The 21,399-nt window shown below is 35.7% G+C and overlaps 1 protein-coding gene across 2 annotated transcripts in view; it reads right to left on the minus strand.

Annotated features, from left to right (window-relative positions):
• The window catches only part of CNTN3 (contactin 3), a 217,451-nt gene extending 196,291 nt beyond the window's left edge, over nt 1-21,160 (minus strand). For both annotated transcript variants that reach the window (XM_029244094.1, XM_029244095.1), the window contains exons 1-2: nt 21,068-21,160; nt 7,848-8,023 (exon numbers count right to left, since the gene is read on the minus strand). In XM_029244094.1, coding sequence (XP_029099927.1) covers nt 7,848-7,989 — 142 coding nt within the window. In that variant the 5' untranslated portion in view covers nt 7,990-8,023; nt 21,068-21,160. The remainder of the gene's footprint in view (nt 1-7,847; nt 8,024-21,067) is intronic.
• Between the last annotated feature and the right edge of the window lie 239 nt (nt 21,161-21,399).

The raw sequence follows: 21,399 nt of genomic DNA on the forward strand, positions 1-21,399 counted from the left end.
AAGACAATGAACACCAAGAACAAGGAAGAGGTGGACATGGAATATAGCTGAAGGGAGATCCTGGAAAGAGAGTTTTGCCCCTAATGTGCAGGAAAACCAATCTAAACTGGAGCATCGCAAAACCTGCAAGACAGATTTCTCCAGGAAGGTAAAACTGATAGAATATCGGATGCCTCTCAAAATCTGAGAGGACCCCCAGAAAACTGGCCAAAATTTTGGTTGACACAAGTATAAGGCTATAGAAAATTAAGAAATTAAAAATTAAGGTGCCTACTTTGAAGGACAAGAAAATTATGCACGGAAGGAAAAACAATCATAATTACAGTCTGCTACAAAAGTCAGCTCTGAATATCATTTACAAAATCAGAGTAATGTAAGCACTGAATATTGACCTAATTCAAATTTTGACCCAATAAAATCCTGTAATAACATGCTCTGAATTAATGTATATTCAAATGTTAATCATTTGGCAACTGGATTCTTTGCAGCTCCCTCAGTTTCAAACAGAGACAGGTGAAATGTTTATTCTTTGTGGAGGTTTGGATGGGGATTGGGTTAGGGAAAGGGCTTGTGATCACTTGGGTCTCTATCCAGTCAAAGTACAGTAAGTGGAATATAGTGTGGATTTCCCTATTTTTAACTTTGTGTTTTTGTAAGAGCCATGACTTTAAAAATGCTGTTTTCTCCATAAACCTCATAAAAAAGCAACCTCACATTTTTGCGGTGGCAAGGTGGTGGTATGATAGTGTTATAGCATCAGTTGCCAGATTTAACGGCCAATATTAATGCTTAAAACTGAAAAATCAAGAAGCAGCAAATCAGCAGGTTATTTAAAAAACTGAAGTAAAAATCAAGAGCCAGTCAAAAAGTTAAAAGTAATTTCCTTTGGGAAAGGAGAAATAAAAACAATATAGGCAGAAGTCTGACATTTTTCTTAAAAACAAACAAACAAAAAACCGCCAGCTATGTGGAAGTTTGCACATGCTTACATTATTTCAGATATAAAAGAAAAACTAGAAGATGAAAGGAACAATACCAATAATATCTCATTCATGATGTTACAAACATTCAACAACTTACTGGACAACAATAGTACAGTATGCTGGAGGAGGGAATTACAGTGTAAAATGCTAGAGAGTCCTCTAGTGTTGGACATATTAATTAAATTTGGACTTTGTTAAATGCATGTACTAAAATTTCTAGGGCAATCACTATAAGAAAACAAATAGAGTGTATAACTTGTGATGTTACTCAGGGGGAAATAAATTCTCAATCAGTCCAAAGAGAAGAACACAAATATTAACATTTTCATATTAATATATTAATATTTAAACTATAAGGCAAAGTGCTTTATTAGAGATAGCGAGTCACCTCATTTGGACCAAAAATATACCCATTCTAAACTTCTATACATCAATAACTTACTAATTACAAAAAGCAAAACAGAAATACTAGATAAACTGAGAAATCCACCATCACTGTGAGAGAAATTGATAGATTAATTAGATAAAGCATCATTAATAATATATATATGATTTGAGCAACACAATTGCCAACTTTAACCCAAAGAGCATAAGGAGGACACTTCTCTGGTCAATGGGTCACTAGGTTAGAAATCAGTAACCAAAGATGACTAGAAAAACTGCATATGTTTGGAAATTTAAAAACACATGTCTGATAACTCATGGATTCAAGAGAAAATCATAATGAAATCATAACATGTGTAGAACTGAACCATAATAAACATGCTATATGTCAGAACGCAAATTTAAAGCTATACATATTTAAAATAGACCAAAGAAAGGTAGGAAGGTAATGAGTTACCTATATAACTTAAGGGACTAAAAAAAGAACAATAAAATAATCCAAGAAGCTGGGAAGAACAATAAACATAAGAGTAAAATGAATGAAATATAATAAAAAGATTCAAAGGTAAGGAATAACAACATCAAGTTCTGACAAGTTTGATACTAAAATAATAGTTAGAATGAAATAGGGAATGTATGTATAGATAAGGCACAGACAAGAAGGACAGTAAGAGAAAATGCTTTGAAACAACTTTTTGACAATACATTAGAAAACATAAACAAAATGGATATAATTCCTAGGGAAAAAACACAATTTTTCACAAAGGAGACAATATGGTTAGTCCTATTAACTATTCAAATGATCCAATCAATAGTTAAACTATTTCCTGAATGAAAACTCCAGACCCAGATAGTTTTATTTCTAAGTTCTATGTTTTATTCAAGGAGTAGATAATTCCAATATTTCTCAAAATTTTATAGGGAATATAAAATAAGGAGTACTCCCCAGCTCATTTATAGAGACGAATATAACTTTGATACTAAAGCCAAAAAGGGATAGTATGAGAAGAGAAAACAAAAAGAAAAGCTCCTATATTGATATATATGCAAAATGCTAAATGAAATATTGAAAAACAGATAACATCCAACTAATAAAAAAAAAAAACTTACACAAAAGCCAAGTTGAAACTAAACCAGGACTAGAAGTTTGGTTAATACTAAAAACTGTTCACTGCATTAAAAGGTTAAAGGAGAAAAACAGCATGAATATCCCAGTAAAAGTAGGAAAAGCATTTACAAGAATAAAGCATTCCTGATTTAAAAAAAAAAAAAAAAAAACTAACTTAGAGAAGAACTGCCTTAACTTGATAAAGAGTATCTTTAAAATATATAGTAAACATGATACCAAATGGTGAAATGTTAATCTTATTCACTCTTGAAAATCAAGAGCAAAACAGGGATAGGGATATTCACACTCAAAATACCTATTCAACACTGTACTGGACTAAAGAAAGTGCACTCCTATAAAATATATAAAAGGAGCAAGGGTTGATAAGAACAGAAAAACTCTCACTGCTTGCAGATAATATGATTCTCCAAACACAAAAGCCCCAAGAAGCCAGACATGATGACCACACACTGCTTTTCAGTTGGTTAAGAATGGCCTCATCCATCAATTACACTGGTAAAGCTGACTTCCCAGCCTGGAATAAAATAAATCGGTACCTCTACCTCACACGATATACAAAATCAATTCCAGATAATTAAAGACTTAAATGTAAAGAGGAGAATATTAAACTTTTATAAGTACATTTAGGAGAATGTTTTTACCATTTCAGGAAAAGGAAGACAAAATTTTAAACAACTCATGAGAGAACATGAGCTATAAAAAAATCAGTACTTTAATGTAAAATTAAGAACATCTGTTTATCATCTGACACCATCAAGGAAAAAAAAAGCCACTAAAAAGAAGATATGTATATAACTGACAAAGGATTAATCCAGAGTATACAAACAACTCTTAAGTTAAAAAAAAAAGACTACCATACAGTGAAAAAGTATCTGGATAACAGAAACATAAATGGTCAGCAAATCTATGAAAATGAGCTTAACTTCACTGTAATTATAGAAATGCAAATTAAAACCAAAATTACATTTTAATTTAAAAATAAAAATGCAAATTAAAAAGTAAAATACAATTTTATATCCACCAGATTTGCACAAATTAAAATGCTGAACAATAACAAATGTTGGCAAAGACGTAGATCAACAGATACAAATATATTGTTGGGGGGAAGTTGTAGATGTAGGAATGCTGTCTGATGTCATTACATAAAAGTTTAAGAAATGAAAAAGGTAAAACAATTTTACACGTTGCTTAGAAGCACATACATATTTATTCAAAGGATTAAAAAACATATAATTCAGAACACGGGCCACCTATTCAGAGGGAGCTTAAGAGAGAGAAGATAATGTCATCAGGGTGAGTTATCAGGTAGCTTTAATTGTACTTTGAATCTTTAAATCTTAAGATAAGTGGTGGCTACACAGAGATTCTTTACACTTTTCTCCATACCATTTATACGTCTAATATAATTCATGATCAAAAATGTATTGCACCTCAAAAATGGTTAAAAGAAAAACATTTTAATAAAGAATGACAGGAAATTCAAGAATAAGAGAAGTAAAACTAATTATCAATAAAGCAAAGATATTTGGGGTTTTGGAGGTACTACCCTCACTTTTTGTGGTTGGAATTAAGAATCTGACAAAAACATTTGCAAATATATTAAACAAGCTTCAAAAATTATACACATGCAACATAACAGTAAATCATTGAGAAAATGTCTACAATTCAAACATTGCATCATTTTACGTATCTTCCCCCTCCCTAAATTTTGTGATTGCTCCACAAAGAATCTGTTAAAAGGAATAAAAAATGCCTACAGAAAGTACGCTTCTTAAACTATAAATGAGCTTTTCACTTTCATTTAATTACAAATACTATTTTTAAGCATCTTGAAAATTAAGATAAAATTTCACTGGATTTTCGCCAGTGTTAAAAGTGGTGCATTGAGGATAATGTCATTTACTCATTTCTCCATGAAGCACATTTTAAGTACTTTGTCCATGGCTGACAGAAACAAAGAAGTATTACTAAGCATGCAAACATAGCTATACTGAATAATTAGAACATTTTTTCCATGACAACACTTTATTATCTACTTACCTGTGGCAAAAACAGTCACGGTTCCCCTGAACTGGAGTCATGAGCATCTAGAAGGATGTATATGTAGCAGTGCAAGACTCTTCTTATTAACCCCTTCTTTCAGTTAATGTATTACACCCCTTCAAGGTTGTCAAGTTAAAGGAATGCTCTCTTATACCTGGTAATTTGGAATCTCTGATGTATTAAATATCCTCCACGTTTTTTGCCACCTTCTTTGGTTTCTTTACCAGAAACCTATATCTCAAACATATGAATTCAAAAATTCATTTTTTATATTTCCAGTTTAATGTGGCATCAGGCTAAGAATAACCAATATTGCTCTTTGTAACTTCCCAAAACCACTTGTGAAAACGCCAAAAAAAAAAATTGCAAAACAAAAGAATCTCACGTACATCAAAAACTGCAAAAGCAATCAAATGCCAAGCATATGAGTAAATACAACTTATGAGGCCGATGAGACAGACTGTGGGGAAATACAAGGGACTAAATGGTAGGTACGTCCTGGGTTTTCTGTACAAAGAGAGAATTCACAACAAAGGTAGGAAGATATTTTGTGCCTTATTCATCACACGTATCCTGATAGGATGCACCCCAAAGAGAAACTCAAGGACAGCACCAAATGAAAAAAAAAAAAAGAAAAACTTTTGTTGGAAGAGGCAATCCACTCACTATGTGCTCTTAGCTTCCTGTTAACTGTTCCTGGATGTGCCAAGAATGAAAGGCCCAGTTGCTCCATTTCTCAGGGATGTGTTTTCAGAGACCAACCAGGAGGGATAAGACAAGCTCTCCCTCTAGGACAAAGAGCAGGCTTGCTTACTCCCTGCTATAAAAGAGATGGATTCACTAATCTCAGTGTTCCTCAGCTGCGGGTGTAGCATCTCTCCTGGCTAAATCATATCACTTCTGTGGGACTTGGGGGCGAGCCCAGGAATATCATGTCTTCTGCTAGCATCCATGGAAGAGTAGCAGCCTAGCTTATTAGCTCGTAAGTAGGGTAAAATAAAATCCCAGACTCAACAACTTTATCCCACTTGGCCTATAATGTTCTGGCCAGGAAGTAGGGGCAGACTGCAAGAGACATGATATAACTTTAGAAGTATTTGCAAACAAGCCACTCTCTCCAGGAAGAAAAGACTGAGGAAAAAACCTACAAGTTAATGATACTTCTCCAGGTATTAGAGGGCATCAAGGATCTGTAGTAGAAAAGTAGCACTGCTTAAGAGGAATAACGTATTTCATGAAAGACTCCGGGGAACAGGGAATTAGACTGGAAACTTCACATTCCCCTATAGATCAGAGAAGTGAATCTGATCTCTGCATGTGGCAAAGAAAGCAAAGTCAGGGTAATCGATTGACATGTGTTGACAAAGACTGAGTTTGGACAAAATTTGCTTTATTAAAGGTATTAAGCATAAAAATGGAAACATCAAATGAAAGTAGGAGGAAAGACTGCCTCTAAGATCCAAAATAGCATTTCAGAAAACTGCCTATATCTTCAGAATAAAACAAACAAATAGATGTGGCTCCAATCAATCAGAAACAGAAATTCATAGGAAAGAACAACCTGAAATAAACAGTATTTCAAAAAATGGGACAAAAATAATGCCTTTCAATCCTTTTAAAAATATAAATAAATCAAACATACAACTAAAAGATGCAGGAAATTTTCCTGAATTGTGTATGAGATGGCTAAGTATCGATATAATAAAATAATTTTTCAAGTTGTAAGCAAAGCAAATAAAAAAAGAGATCTAAACCCATCTGTATGCTGGAAATATATATATTTATCTTTATATATATATATATATATATATATGTTTTTAGCTAAAAGAATGAAGAAAAAAATTATCCCATAGTCAACCAAGAGAAACAAAAAATAATTACAACAAAAAAAGGAGGTGGGGGGCTTCCCTAGTGGCACAGTGGTTGAAAGTCCGCCTGCCGATGCAGGGGACACGGGTTCGTGCCCCGGTCCAGCAGGATCCCACATGCCGCGGAGCGGCGGGGCCCGTGAGCCATGGCCGCTGGGCCTGCGCGTCTGGAGACTGTGCTCCGCAACGGGAGAGGCCACAACAGTGAGAGGCCCGCGTACCGCAAAAAATAAATAAATAAAACGGGGGGGACTCCAAAAATTTAAAATTCTGGCTACTAGAGAAGTAAACTTTTATAAATTAAAAAGTAATTTTATAAACTAAAAGATAAACTTGTGTAACATAAATATGACATACAGCTATCAAAATGCCCAGAAAAGATACAGGTTAAAAAAACAAAAAACAAAAAACCTGTTCATAGACGGAAAAGAAACAGAGGAAGCAGAAGAAAGAGCAAGGAAGTTTGAAAAACGGAACACACAGAATATAATGGCAGGAACAAAACCAACCATTGCCATTATAAAAACAGAAGCAATAGAATAAGCCATGCATTAAATGACACATCATCAACTTATTAACGGTCTGTGGCAGTTGGGGGAGACTACTACCACATTAAAAGAACATTTGCATTCTAATTTCAGAATAATTGAGGTGTAAAGAACGAAAAGAAATCTTAGAACCAAGGTAATGCTGATATGCATTATATATGAAACATACAACAAAAACAAAGGAAGAGAGACTAGTAAGAAGAAACAAAAATTAGAAAATAGTCAAAAGATAGATCAGGAAGATAAACACTAAATTAGGTCTCTGGTCCCAATTCTAAATTCCCTGCTAAAAAGCATGTGGTTTTCTCAGGATGGGACATGGGTTCACCCTGGTCCAATTAACAAGGTACAAACTTGGCTTCCAGAGCCAGGCCTCAGTGGGGGCCTGTGTTGAAGGTCATCATGAGCTGGGCAAAACTGCAGTGGAGGTCAAAGATATGTCACGTTCTTTTCTTTCTCACTGTCTTTGTTCCTTTATATTTTCAGATTTGTTAGATGTAATTCTCTAATTTCCATGTTCTGCCAGAATGAAGGTCATGCCTGACAATTCGTTCATATACGTTTCAGTTCTAACATAGTACAAAGCACAGAGTAACTAATGAATAAATACATCCTTAACTAGATTCTTTTTCCTCCCCTAAACAGAATGCTTACAAAATAGTAAAACAGATAACACACACACACACACCCACATTCACATACACCCACATTCACATACACCCATTTTAAACTCTGATTTGTACAGTATATAATTCAATCGTATTGAATTACTTTCTCAACCTATTTCCTTAATTAATAAATTCCACATATTGTTTCTGAAATCCGAAATGACCACACAAATTCAGTTATATATTTTTAAATGTTGGACTTATATGTGTGAACATATACTTACAGGCAAACTGGAGTTTAGCTTCTCTGCTGACAATTGTTCCAACTGAATTTGTTGCAAAACATTGATAACTTCCTGTATCCCAATTTCTGTTGGGGTTAATAACCACAAGATTTCCTCCGTTCAACTTATAACGATACTCCATACTCAGATTAATATCGCTTCCATTCAGCTGCCATCTGTAAAACAAATGTCCAGGATTTTCCCCTTAGTATATTTAAGCTTTTTAAAAAATCTGCATTATATCATCTACTTTAAACATCAGCTCTCTTATAAATGAAAGGCAACAAATATATCATTCAATTATTACATAACTGAAAAATCAAACATGCCTAAGTTCTGTTATCAGAAACAAAAGGTTAAATTACAGTAGAAAGCACAAGAGAGTAGCATCTAAAAGCTAACGATTTTTCAAGATTTTCTGAAGAGGTGAGAATAGTTTGTTCACTAGGGGGAAAATTAGGCTTGGTCTGTATAGACAAAGATGAAGTAGAAAGTTGAGGTAATTATATCATATACTTCAGGCCAGTCTCATGCTGCCAAAGAAGGGGGAAAAGAGCACATTTCTTTGATTTATCCAGACTGACTGAGCACATTTAATAAATTAATTGGGTAAGTGCTCGACTATCCATTTCAATTTGTCTGAGTAAATACCTGTCCCGGAGGCCCTCCGCTCTTCTAAGCCATCACAGTGATATTTACTAAATGGTACACTGTGGTAAAAGATCCTAAATGCCACCTAGGGGGTCGGAAACAGGAAAGGCACTAACCCCAGAGCCATATTTATCAATGGGAAGCCGAAATAAAAAAAGAAAGAAGCTGGTTTTTAAACAAGAGTTTTCAAATAGAAAAACCAGTGTTTTTTAAACAGCAAGCACACCTGACACATCCAAGTAGATTATTACCTTTAAAAACTCATTAAATATTGCACAATCTCAAGAACACATTCATTGTATAAATTAAGCCATCTGTCTCCTGGAGGACTTGATTTTTATAATAAAATTACACTGGTATCCGTTCTATAAAGTTTAGAGTATTATGGCAACAATCTCAATTGCTTTTCATAATAACTTTGAGGAAGTGGTTAATAAAATGACCATTTCACAGATGAGGATTTCAATAAAACAGCTGAGTGAGTTTGCAACTCTCCCCAAACTATTAATTACTGGATCAGAACTAGTACCCATTTGAATTCTAGCCCAGAGGTCTTTAACCATGTCATGGGTCATATAAAAATTGTATTAATATATCAAATATTTAACCTGGAAATAGTAATATTGTGAAAGCATAAAAAGAGGTGAAATGTGAACATTATCACAAACCAAAGCACATAAAGGTAAATGAAATATTATACAGCTGTGAAAACGTATGAGCTTTTGCAAACATAGAAAAGTCTTACAAAGGTGAAAACATTTTTTATAGTGCAATGTGATACCATGTATATAAAGTTTTAAAACATAAAGTAATATTAAGAATGTATTAAACATTTTAAAATGTATGAAAATGAATCATTTCAAGTTTAAGGTACTTAAGAGCTCTCATGGAGAGAAAAGTGAGAAAGGGTTATGGGGCAAACACTGGGAAATGTAGCTTTTTTGGTTTAATTTCCTAAACTGAAAAGTGGTTATATGGATGTTCATCATTACACTTAATTATATGTTTATATCATTTTCTATATCTGAAATAGTGCATAAGAAGATTTTAATAATGGAGGCTACAGAAAATGAATAAATTTAGAAGTTTAGTTTCTACAGCTCAAAGCAATATTATATCATTTGCTCATTTTAAAAATCAAGACTTTCTTGATTTTTCTTTCTTTATGCACATACAAGTCTCCCAGGTCTAAAGCAATATTTCTTCTGAGAAATCAAAATGAAATTAAGAGGAAAAACTGGAGGCCCCATGTCTATTCTTTTGAACTTAAAAGAGCAAAATTACAAAGAAATATGAAAAAGCCATAACTGCTTTCTCGTTTGTGGCAGACTTCCGCTATGGGTTTGATTCTGCTTTGTTTGTAGAGTAACTCTCTTATGCTCCTTCCCAAGGCAAGTCCATATGTGCATGTCCATTTTAGGTCACTTTCTTCTCTTCTGACTTTAATCCTGCCCTTAGAGATCTGAAGTCGAACCACGAACACTTATTAACCCTTCTTCATCTTATTCCTGCCCAAATCCTAGAACCACAGAAACTCAGAAAAGGAAATGAAATCAAGGGAAATTGACCATCTGCATTCTGTCTGAATACTTTGCACTCGATACACAACGTGGTCGGCAGACCAGTATCATCAGCATCCTCGACACCATCTGAGAGTTTGCTGGAAATGCAGAATCCTGGGTTCTATCTGAAATCTACTAAACCAGAATGGGCACCCTAGTGAGATCTGCCAGTGTTTAATATGCCCATTCAAGTTTGGAAGAACTGGTCTATAATATCCCCAAGAAGCAACCATGGACTGCCTGTAAGGGACATAGATAAGAATTCCCTGCTCTTGATTTAGCCTATTTCATATTCAACAACTATGATTAGAAAAAGCAACCTTCCCTTCCTGGTGAAAAAACATTTATTGAGTGCCTATATGTCAGGCAACTTTCCAGGTTCTAAGAATGGGGTGAAAAAGGTCCCTGCCTTCATGGAACTTACATTTTGGGGGAGACTTTTTTATGATTCATAGTTCCTACCCTTTCCCTCTTGTCCAGTCCCAGGCTCTATCCAATCCTACCATGTAACAGCAGAAAGAACAGAAATGAAATTCAGAAACAAGTGCTCCATGTTTTATGGGTTGGACTCATCCCTCACCAGCTGTGTGACCATGGGCAATTAAGCTAACTCCTTTAAACCTAAGTTTTTAACATGTAAAATAAAGAGAATGTCATCTTTCCCATAGGGTTGTTCTATCAGTTTATTTAGACAATGTATGTAAAGCCGGTGGCTCAGGACAGCCAGCCAACAAATGGGCCGGCACCATTGTTAACAAGGGAGGAGGTTCCATCAAAGGCTGCAAACCCATCTGTCTGCTTTGTTTTTCTCTTCTGCCACCCTCATAGAGTAGACGTGGGTTATTCATAACCTGCTTGATTCAATGCTTTTGGTCATCTCCTCTCGTGTGGAACGGGCTGTGTCTTCCACACAGGGTTTGTCTGCATTTGTACCTGCCTGAGAAGTCAGGGAAACACGGGACGAAACACATGCTGGGCTTGACCTTCAAAGAATAAATCTGATAGTAAATCACAAGTGGGTGGGTTGAATTTTTAAGCTGCAAATGGCTTGCCAGTTACTCAATGGTTTAATACTTGCAGGGGAGGAGGGAGGGGAGAGCTCCTCTAAATGCAAAGCAGGAAAAACATAGTTAATTTCACATACTTTTTGAATGGAAAACTCTCATGACAAAGGGTACTTGTGGCTTTGTTACCTACAAAGAACAGTTTGTACCAAGGAAAAAGGATTTCAGCTCCAGAGTCTAGAATGTTTACGGCCTGATGAAGCATGTCTGACGGCTTCATTTGAAAATTCTGTTTTCCTGTTTAGCTGATGAATGATAAAGGTACGATGGCTATGTGGAAAATTGTAAAGCTAAATAAAAATACAGAGAAGCACTTCTTCTTGCCCATTTAATAGCTGGAAAGATTTAGAGATCATGAAGTATGTGGGAAAATACCGTATTTCAGTAAGTGTCTAAGATCTAAAAGCTATCATCTCGAAGTTTTGACTGAAGATGCAAAATGGAAAACATTTCTTCTATTATGCATAAGTGTTTCTTACTTCTTTTAGCTCAGTCTTTGTCATATAGACAAAATCTCTATATTATTTCACTATGTGAAGGGGTAAAAGCTACTCTCTTACGTATGTTTCTGCTAGACCGAAAGTATAAGTGCATTTGTTTTAGCAAACTCTTAGAGCAAAGATATACTTGAGATACTCTGAAGAAGGTTAATTTTCTTTTAACAAAGCAATATCATTATTTCTCTCCTTCTTATCACTATTCATCATTAAATGGAACTCATCCCCAGGTGATATAAAATTTCTTAATATCTTATTAAACAATGGTTGTTTTTCCTCTTGCTGAAAATATGTGAATTCAAAAGGGTTGTGTCTTGGTTTAAACTCTGCAATGTGTAAGCAATCTCTGGGCCTGGGCATCGAAATATTATTTTATCCTGAGGAAAGAATGTACTTAAGTTCCTAATACAAAATATTCATATTTGGGCCCGATTTCGGAATATTTCTAATATGATCTTCTGTATAAGAAATATTCATGAAAACTGAAGGCACACACATATACTCCTTAGACAAAGAACGTGTCCAATAAATCTACAAATTAGACTTAATTCCTTTGCAGTAAATTGTAATCCAGCTGTTCAGAGTTCATGAACATCATGCATGGTGGTAAGACTGTGACGGGTAAGTGGCACACTCGGGTCATAAATTTGGGAAGCTTTCAGAGGTAGACACTTTTAGTTTTGCACATTCACAATCCTTTGTAAAAGTTACAGATGTCTGTCCACCTTATGAAGGAATTTTGAAGTTCCTGAGGACTCTAAAATCTCAGAGTGAAATCTTTTTGAAATATGGAAATTGTTTAAAACTTCATAAAAGTAACATTTGCATACCCCAATTCCATTCCAAAAGGCTTAATGCAGTGATCTGGAGTAAAAGAAGACAGCTCTGGGGCTCTTGGGGCTACGTACACCAGCATTTCAATCATGTAACATTTACACTGTGCTCTAGAATCACACTAACATTGTAGCTTTAGCTCAGTGGCAAATGTCACAAGATTAAGCACCTCTGCATAACCATCATCCTGTAACACTCCTGAATGATCTTGTAAGTGCACTGTCTGCCTTCAGTGTTCAAACGCTCATTCTACATGAATTAGGATTTGCTTTCAGAATCCACAAGTAAGAAATGGCTTATTATTCATATTTCACAGCTCTGATTCTCAGGCAATGAGCTCTCATCCCCCTTAACTGCTTGGTGTGGAGCTTATATGTGAATTTGTTTCTAGGCCAATAACTTGAGGTTGGGGGGTCTGGAAGAAGTCCTGGGCCACTTACTCTGATCGCTGACCTGAGGCAGCATGGATTGGATCAGTCCACTTTTAAGTCTCAGTTACATCCTCTACACAACAGGAAGCTGGTATCGACCTCATTGGAGAGAGGCTAGGGAGGTAAAGTGAGCATGAAAAACCGGGCCAAGCCTGCCACAATAGAACTGTGAAGGCTATGGCACTTTTTCCCCTAAAAATCTCAAATACAATTTCTTTAAAACATCGTACAGGCCCTCATGTTAACAGTTTTTGAATCTTGAATATAAAACATAAGGTATGTGACATGAGAGATATTTCAACTGGTAGTTATTACTTTTAAGTGATGAAAACTACAGTGGTGACTTCCAGGAAATAACTAAAACATCAGTAATTGAGAGCACGTGAATCGCTGCCTTCCAACACAAAGAACAAACTATGTGTAAGACTGTGTGTGTGTATGTTTGTGTGCAAACACAAATTTACATAACAGTGAGTTAAATCAGTATCAAAAGCCTAGATTCTCAGTGTTGAGAGGTGCTTTTCAAACCATATAAGCTCCATTGGAGGATGACTGTCAATCACTGCTGAATTCCCACCATCGGGCATAATAGGTTATGCATGGTAGGTGCTCACAGAAGTTTCCTGAATTGGAACAATCTTATTTTACCCTCTAACTTAGCCATCACTAGCCTCCATACAGTCGTCCCTAACTGTGGCCGTCCATATTACCAACAAACATCTCAAAGACAGGGAATGAATGCATAATTATTTTCGTTTACCATACGAGTTATTATTTATTTACCATACTAGCTATTATTGTACATGGCAACCTCTTACAAAAAACCACACTAGTATGGAATGAAAATAATGAAGATAAACATAGATGTATCTTGTTGTCAGTATAATTTAAGGCACCGAGTCCTAAACTGGGTCTTCCACTAGAACTTTGTAACAAGTCACCCTTTGAAATTGAAAGTAACAAAACTGAGTGACAATAAATTGGGTGACATCAGGTAGTTTCAAATAATCCCAGGATGTAATTCAGCTCATGGTTGATTGTATTAATATTGTCCTTCAAGATATCTACACCCGTCTGGTCAGGAAAATGGAAACAAAAACAATATTCCAAAGAAAAACAAATATCACGTGTTAGACTTTGATATAAAACCAAACAAAAAGGACAAAATAATTTACTAAAATCTTGAGGGGCCTGGGGCTGGGTTTGGAAAATATGCCCACATTAAATACTTGTTAAGTCAACAGGCAATACTTTATTTGGGGTTTGAGAGGAAAATTAGGAATTTAGTCACAGAAGCAATTTGTGGTTTTAGATGCAGCTTTCAAGTTAATAAGCAAATGAATTTGTGTTCAAATGCAATGTTTGTTAATATGTTTACTGAAGTGATGAGAATAATTGCAGTCCTTGAAAGAACGAATGTCTGCATTTGCATATTCAATACTTTATCCAAAAATAACTAGTTAGGCTTCAGCAATTATTGCTGAAGATACAAATGAGTTAAATTGTGATGCTGTGTTTTTAAAAATCAAGTTTTTAAAATGTGTTTTATGACACAGATTCCCATTTGTCACTCATTGATAAATTTTAAACATATATAATAAAAAAAAGGAGGCAAACAGAGATTAAAGCTACACTGCGATTAAAAACAACTGTTCAGTTTACATAGGTAAAGCCTCGTTCAAATTCATCACTGATTGTTTTCCAATTACTCTGAGAATTATAGAAGACGGCTGCTATTTCTGCCTTCCCTGCATCCATTTCAGCTTTTTCTGGTAGCATCTTTCTCCTTCTCCTTTGAAGAGGCCACTCTTCCCAGGGCCCAGGAGTGGCCAATGAGCACAGTCCGTATCTCAGGCCTTAGTGATTAGTCAAGAATACAACTGTGACCCAAATGATTTAACTTGTGTTTGATCAGTATGTGTTTTCCTTCCCCCTTGCCTCACTACCAAAACATAAGACCAGCAGCAAAAAGATGTTAATTTGTTAACTGTCATCTTTAATATCTAAAATCTAACCTCCACATTTCTCCTGGGTTCTGACTGCTGACAGTATTAGCTATGTTTTTATTTCATGTTTTTCTGACGCCATTCAGAGCTTTTGATGACTCTAATAGGAAAGATGTCCTCTTTTTCCAGTTAATATTCTGTGGAGGATATAAGTAGACCTAAGCAGTCATCTTTGTCACCTCAAGGGCAATCTGTCTTAAAATAGAGCCAAAAAGAAGGACTCAATCCAAATTTAAGAATATCCTACAGAATAAACAATGGACCACTTCTGATCCTGTGATCCTTCAAGGCACTCTTGACTCCCGAAATACGATCTAACCCCAAACTGCCTCTCTTTGTTTCCTCCCTGTTAACTTCATTCCATTTCTTTTTTCATGCCACCAATTTAGCTTTCACTGTTTGCTAAGCATTCTGAATGTAAGGATGAAGAACACACTGTCTTCACCTTGAAGGAAGTTACATCCGACCAGGCAAACCCACTTCATTTTGGTAAGTTTTATAATCCGGGAAGGCCTAGGTGCAATGGGCAGTACATGGCTGAAGCATGGAACCCAGCTCTGAGGATATCGAGAAGGCTTCATGGGAGAGACAGTAGCACAGCCAAGTTTCAAATGCCCTGTAAGAGACACTGTCTACCTCTGCTTGCCTCAGGCACCAAAGAAATTCTTTCTTCTTTATGTTGTGCGATCACTCCAACCTTGTAAACATTTCATTGCTCTTAGTAGCTGACTCTGTGTGTGGGGACCAGAGCTCATCAGCTAGAGAAGTCAGGATGCTAAAAGGAGTTGAGCTTGAGGATAGGCTCAGAGAATTGGGCCTAGTAATCTAGCAGAACAAATTACATACCCTTAGGGCCAAGGGAATTCAGAGGAACAATAATTCTTACTTCCTTGGAGCACAAAAGTAAAATAACAGTGACATCAGATCTTACGTGGCAACAAGATATACATAAGGGACAAACTGCATATAATCAAAAATATACTTTAAATATATTTCATATTTTATTAAAAAGAATATATCATATATTATACACAATACATGTGCTATATATGCTCTATCCTATACACTATATGTGGTACCATGTATAGTATTATGGGGTGGGTCTCCACACGGATGTGTGTTTAGATAACGAGTAAACGCCTTACATTTACTCCTTGAATAAATGGTGAGCAGAAATGAGTCCATTATTTTTTCTTCGTTCTTATACTGAATGCATTTCAGTAAATTAAACATGTGCAGGATGTAACTCCATTATAGGGAACTCTACTTAAAAGGGAGAAACTGTGGCCGAGGGATCTGCATTTTGCAATGTTATATAGTCCTTACAACGTGTATATCCAACATTCCTCACACTGTACTTTATTAAAATTATTTACTTGTTATATAAAGCTGGAAGAGAATGATGCTCTGGTTGCTTCCTTGTGATGAGAGAAAAACAGAAGAGCATTTATAGAAAAGAGCTGTGGATCCAAGGGTCAGAGTAGAGCAGTGCTGCCTGATAGAACCTTCTGCAAGCACCACAAGTTTCATCTGTGCTGTCCATTACAGTAGCTATTAGCTACACGTGACTGCTGAGCACTTGAAATGAGGCTGCTGTGACTAAGGAACTGAATTCCTAGTTTAACGGATTTAAACGTACATGGCCACCCTTGGCTACCGGCTACCATATTGGACAGCACAGCCTGTACATCTCCAGCTAGACTAAACTTTGTGAACACAAAGGCCACATGGGACACATTCACTTTTAAGGCTTATCTTCTTTGGCCTACATTATATTTAAAAAGAAAAACAGTCAACATTAGAAGTAGTTCAAAAAAGACAATTTCTCAATTTTAAAAATGTCTTGAAAAGGTTTTGTAATATTGGACCATGATTCCTGGATGGTAACAACTGGCCAGTGTTAAGGGGCAGTCGTGACCAGTGGACGGACTTGTGGCTGAATGTGGGACGGTCTCCAGTCATTATTCAATATGTCCATATGTTCCTAAGCCAGGGCCACCTCTTTTAGTTTTGTTACTTACCTGGTCCCCATTGGCATTTGAATACTGTACTCCAGTCTAACCCAAATATGTGGTCCCTTTTAACCCTGAATGGAATCAGTAGAGGTGACCAGGGAGCCTCCTATTTGGGAATCTTTCATCTTAGCAAATGATGGGCATTTTTAACCCTTTAAAAATTGGAGAAAATCCTTCCCATTTAAAGAAGTTATTAATACTTCCTCAGGGTAACCTCTTTCAGCATCGTCAGCAATTAAAATGAGACTGAATACTAATTAACCTTTAAATACAGGCTTTGGGGCTCAGGCGGGAAGATGCAAAAGAAGGAATAAAATTCTCAATTAAACCCTAAAACAAGTAATTTCTCTTGAGAATTTCTGAACTTTTGGATTTCTAATATGGCCAATTAAGAGTTCTTTTTACACAGTGGGATAATAACAAAGACAAGATTTCTCATCAGAGAAGTTTGCCTCGGTCTATAAGACAAGCTCTGGGCTTTCAAAGGACATTCTTTTATAAGACTCATACACTTTATTCTGAAACTTGGGAAATGTGTTTGGACTGCTTTTAATTTACAGCTTCAAACGAACCACTAATTTTCCTCCTTGATATCTTTCTTTTCCCTCCCTCCCTCCCTCCCTCTCTCTATCTATGTGCTTAGATTTGTAAATACTTACAGAAAGGTATCCTTTCTCTATGTAAAAAAAAAAAACCCATGCTATTTATTTATGTCCTCAAAGTCATTACCTATTTACACTATTTATCTGTAATTTTTAAAGGATAGCAAAAAATAAGAACAAGCAAGCATATTTTCTTCTGGAACAATTAAAGAAAAATGCAGAATATTACCTGGCTGACTACTAAAGTCAAAAGCTAGGGAAAAAATGAGGCCATAAATGAAGGTGTTATCTAGGTAGACACGGTCATGATTACAACCCACATCAGTCTATATTCCCATTTATTCCATTAGCACAATCTATTACTTATACAGATACCATGGATAACAGGGAGTTGTTGCTTATTATAGGAAAGTCTAATATTTTCACAATGAAAAGAGGTTCCCTAGTGCTTTTTCAATGTCTCAATTTCTTTTTTTTTAAAATTAATTAATTAATTTATTTTTGGCTGCGTTGGGTCTTCGTTGCTGTGTGCCGGCTTTCTCTAGTTGCGGTGAGCTGGGGCCATTCTTCATTGCAGTGCGCGGGCTTCTCATTGTGGTGGCTTCTCTTGCTGAGGAGCACCGGCTCTAGGCGTGCAGGCTTCAGTAGTTGTGGCACGCAGGCTCAGTAGTTATGGCTCGCAAGCTCTAGAGCGCAGGCTCAGTAGTTGTGGCACAAGGGCTTAATTGCTCCGTGGCATGTGGGATCTTCCTGGACCAGGGCTCAAACCCATGTTCCCTGCATTGGCAGGCAGATTCGTAACCGCTGTGCCAACAGGGAAGCCCCCAAGGTCTCAATTTCTAATGACTATAAAGTGAAATTTTATACTGGTTAGAATTCTTTTTTTGTTTTTGAATTTTATTTTATTTATTTTTTTATACAGCAGGTTCTTATTAGTTATCCATTTTATATATATTAGTGTATATATGTCAATCCCAATCCCTCAATTCATCCCACCACCACCACCCCACCCCCCTGATGCTTTCCCCCCTTGGTGACCATACATTTGTTCTCTACATCTGTGTCTCAGTTTCTGTCCTGCAAACTGGTTCATCTGTACCATTTTTCTAAATTCCACCTATACGCGTTAATATACGATATTTGTTTTTCTCTTTCTGACTTACTTCACTTTGTATGACAGTCTCTAGATTGAATGGATAAAGAAGATGTGGTACATATATACAATGGAATATTACTCAGCCATGAAAAGGAACGAAATTGGGTCATTTGTAGAGACGTGGATGAATACTGGTTAGAATTCTTAGCTTTAGAAAATCGTTCGAGCTATAATGAAAGTGTCTGCTCTATTTTCCTATAAACCAAATATTTTAAAACAGTAACTAGCATGTAAAATTTCTTCATTTATCAGACTTAAAACCGGTAAGTCAATTTCAGTCACACATCTCCTAATCTCAGATACAGATTTTTTTAGAATTTCAACATATAATATCTCAGGACATACAACAAATCATAAAAAGTATGGTGCAAAAGGCAGAATTTTATCAACATTTTATACATGTTATCAGTATGTTTAAACAAATACATTATGTTTACACAATGGCATCGTGTAAATACCTGGTATCACTTTAAATGTATTAATCCGGAATTAAAATAAATACCTGATATATAAAGAAATAATTACAACAAAAGGCTGTTTCTGGATTTCTAAGCTCAGGTCTTCTTGCTGTTTGATTAAACTTTACAAACATAATTCATCTATTCATTTAGAAATAAACTGCTGTATGACTATATCTTGTATCTTGACAATTTTGCAGCTGAACACATTTATCACCAAATTATTCACAAGATAAATGCCAGGAAATAACTTTACTGACAACAACAACCAAAAAACCCAGCCCACACATGAGTCATTTACATGGATTCTTTATAATATTCACAGTCGTATCTAAAAGGATAATCTTCCATTTCAGGGACAAACAAACAGATATATTTAGGAAGTGTTAGAATGTCCTACAAAAATGCCAGGAATAAATGTTTCCAGGATAATGTCTTGTTAAGTGGATCTGTTTATCTTCCCCCAAAAGAAGAAAATATTTTCAGCTTTTGTATGTGCTATGTCTGGTTAATTGAACTCGCTCATAAAACACAGTTTCTTGTTTTTTTAGGCATGTTAGGGACTTCCCTGGTGGTCCAGTGGTTAAGACTCCACGCTTCCAATGCAGGGGGCGCGGGTTCAATCCCTGGTCGGGGAAATAAGATCCCACAGGCCGCACAGTGCAGCCAAAAAAAAATAAAATCATGTTATACTTTTCTTATTTCTATAGGTTAAGGAAGAGGCACACAGAAAACTTTCTATCACCTCTGTCAATTCTAACCAGTAACCTGGAATCTTTACATTTATTTTGTTGAAAACACACAACAGGTGCTCAATAAATATGCTGTTGAATACTGTTGAAAGAAACTGACCTTGATTACTTCCAGATGCAAAAACACCAAGGTCTACCTTCTAGTCTAATGGTGACCCAGTTTAACAATGACTGTTCGTTTCTATTATCTACACGGGTTAAGCAAACAATAGAAGATCTACTCGAAACATTTAGAATTTCACTAATAAAGGCTGAAGTCTGCTTGTTCTGCAGGTTATAGAAAAGGTTTTGCCAAGCGTACTAATACTGTAAACAGAGTGTTTCAGACAAATGCTCACAGTACTCAAAAGAGCATGTTGTTTTCAAGGTACCTCAAGCATTTTCTCATAACCATTCATACAAAAGCAGCATATGCTATTGATAAATAATTCATCTCTTCATTAAAGTGGGCCCCCTGAGCACCCCTAAAAGTAAAAATCGTTAATCTTGTATTATTTAATAAAGTAAATATCCATCCCATCCAAATAATCCACCATCATCTCCCAAAAGTTAATATTTTTATCTTAAGGTGATGGGAGTTCACTTTTTTTTTCTTTTTTCCTTGTACCTTTCTGTTGTTTGAAAGTTTTCAGTGAACAAGTTATTGTTTCTGTAATCTGAGATATACACTTTCACATGAAAAAATATAATAAATTTATTTTCCCTTCAAGAATAATTAAAATGACTTCAGTAGGAATGCATTTTATTCTTCTATACTTAATGAACCTTCTAACATATACTCAGTAAAATAGCAAAGGAAGGATAGATGCTGTTACCTTTTTCTCAAACTATGATTGCTACATACCTTTGCAACACACTGAATTTCACCCCCACAATGGATGTGTTCCCAAGGACTACATGTAAATCCAAATCTATACATTGTTTTACCACAAATCAAAGAAAATACATTGTTTATTTAAGAGATGCTACCATGTTTCTCTTTAATCAAGAAATCTTACTGTAAAATGAATAATCAATCAAATATATACAATGTGGAGCCAAATGTTTATGTATGAGCTCTGCTGAATACAGCAGACAACTATAGCTTCATGTATTATTTCTTACCGACAGCATAAATATACTGAAGCAAAAAAAAGTTCACAATTGCCACATCGTTTTTTCTTAAGTTGGACTTTCAAACATTCCACTGTACCTGTAATGAGGTGAAGGGTTGCCTCGTGCTTCACAATTTAAAGTTATTTTTTTATCCTCTGAACCAACAGGAAAAATGCTGTTGCTGGGTTCTTTGATAAACACTGGGCCTTGTAAGAGCAGCTCACCTATATGGGCGGGAAAAATAATCGTAATAAGTAAGAGCTAGTGTACAAGCTGCACTCTACAATCTAAGAATAAAAGCAAGCAACTAGTGTCTGCTCTTTAAAAAAAAAAAAAAAGACGGAAAGAAAAAGCAGGCTTTGCTTCTTCCCTCATCCACAAAGATGCCCTGTAGGCACTGCTTTGTTTATAAGCATCACTTAAGCCATC

This window comes from Monodon monoceros, unplaced genomic scaffold (genome assembly GCF_005190385.1).
Source record: "Monodon monoceros isolate NGI ecotype Baffin Bay Population unplaced genomic scaffold, NGI_Narwhal_1 Super_Scaffold_3, whole genome shotgun sequence".
Lineage (NCBI taxonomy): Eukaryota > Metazoa > Chordata > Mammalia > Artiodactyla > Monodontidae > Monodon > Monodon monoceros.